This window comes from Heterodontus francisci, chromosome 45 (genome assembly GCF_036365525.1).
Source record: "Heterodontus francisci isolate sHetFra1 chromosome 45, sHetFra1.hap1, whole genome shotgun sequence".
NCBI classification, from domain to species: Eukaryota; Metazoa; Chordata; class Chondrichthyes; order Heterodontiformes; family Heterodontidae; genus Heterodontus; species Heterodontus francisci.
The window spans coordinates 10768053-10769717 of NC_090415.1; the positions used below are offsets into that span (position 1 = coordinate 10768053).

The 1665-nt window shown below is 46.2% G+C and overlaps 1 protein-coding gene across 1 annotated transcript; it reads left to right on the forward strand.

The window, feature by feature from the left end:
- Positions 1–778: 778 nt before the first annotated feature.
- Positions 779–1135, forward strand: LOC137356210 (histone H2A-like; the record flags this gene model as incomplete). The annotated part of the gene is made up of 1 exon (XM_068022061.1): positions 779–1135. A coding segment is annotated over exon 1 (357 nt), but the record flags the coding sequence as incomplete, so codon positions are not given.
- Positions 1136–1665: the final 530 nt, after the last annotated feature.

Here is a 1665-nt window from a genome sequence, read left to right on the forward strand (position 1 = left end):
GCAGAGCTCAATGACTTAGTTGTCAATCGCGTTAACCACCCGACCACCTAGTCTGCCTGGGCCTAAATAGATGTGCGGTGGAATGATAGGTAGAGAATGAAAAAGTAACGGGCCAGTTCCAACAAAATGGAAATAATTGAAGAGACAGTAACAGAGGGAGTCAGAAGGTCAGGGATGTCGGCAGATAGGTTTTTTGGCACATAACACAGAATATCTCTACTCCTCTTTTGTCCTCCACGAAAAGGGATCAATCTATAATCAGTGATGTAGAATTATTATAAAAATTGACCTGAAAAGTGTCCGGTTGCAGGATACTGTGAATGAGGCTTTCAGCCGCTGGTTACAGACAGTATCATAAAAAGAAAAGAATAAAGCAGAATACATGGCGGATTACAAAAGCGAATCTGGAACAATCAGGGACAAAATGTGGAATAAAAAAAATAAAAAGTTTTTGCAATGTTTTCTGTAAAACAATATGACCTATAAATGTGATATTCTATATTGAAGCCGCCCCTTGTTTTACAAATATATTGGCGGGCTTTTCAAATGTGAAATATCGTTGGGAGGCTGACAAATTCACGCTCTTATTTTTCGCTCTCAATTCTTGTGATTGGTGAATTGAGCAGCTCTCTGATTGGTAACATGTACAGCACAATGACACCGAGTGCTGACTGACCAATCAGCAGTGTCCCCAACACCATTCCTCCAGAAGGTACAAGGAGGAGGAATGTGGGCGGATCTCAGCATTCTTCGTGAAAGTGTTTGTGAGATTGTGGCAATGTCTGGAAGAGGGAAGACCGGTGGTAAATCTCGGGCCAAACCCAAGTCTCGCTCCTCCCGAGCTGGATTGCAGTTCCCGGTCGGCCGTGTTCACCGCCACCTCAGAAAGGGGAACTATGCTGAGCGGGTGGGTGCCGGAGCCCCGGTCTATCTGGCTGCTGTGCTCGAGTATCTGACAGCTGAAATCCTCGAGCTGGCCGGCAACGCGGCCCGGGACAACAAGAAGAGCCGCATCATCCCCAGACACCTGCAGCTGGCCGTCCGCAACGACGAGGAGCTGAACAAGCTGTTGGGAGGGGTGACCATCGCTCAGGGCGGGGTGCTGCCTAATATCCAGGCCGTGCTGCTGCCCAAGAAAACCAGCGCTCCGAGCACGAAGGGCAAGTGAAGCGGCCTGACTTGAATCTGAACCCAAAGGCTCTTTTCAGAGCCACCCACTTTATCTGTGAAAGGGCTGGTTACTGTCTGAAAGACCGTAATATTACACTGTTATCATTGTTTTGTGTTGGAATGAAGTGTACTGGATTTTGGCATTTAGTTGCTCATCAGATGAAATGCATTCTAATTCCCTCAGACCCTATTGGAAAGGCAGTTTTACCATTCTACCCTTTATGTACCACAAACATTTGTTCAGACCTAAAACGATCGCCGGTCTATTAAAATGCGCTGTGCACATTGGTATCGCTACTCTAGATCTTACAACTGACAGGTCATTAAATCTCCAGCTGCCGGATGCGGACAAAAGTATTTGTGTCTCCCGGCTTTGAGTAAATAAGTGGTCAAAACCTTCTGAGACCTTTATGTGCTGGAATGAACAAGAGATCACAACTCTTTCTTTTGTCCATTTGGTGGCTCTTAAAAGAGCCGTTGTGGTATTTGATGCCG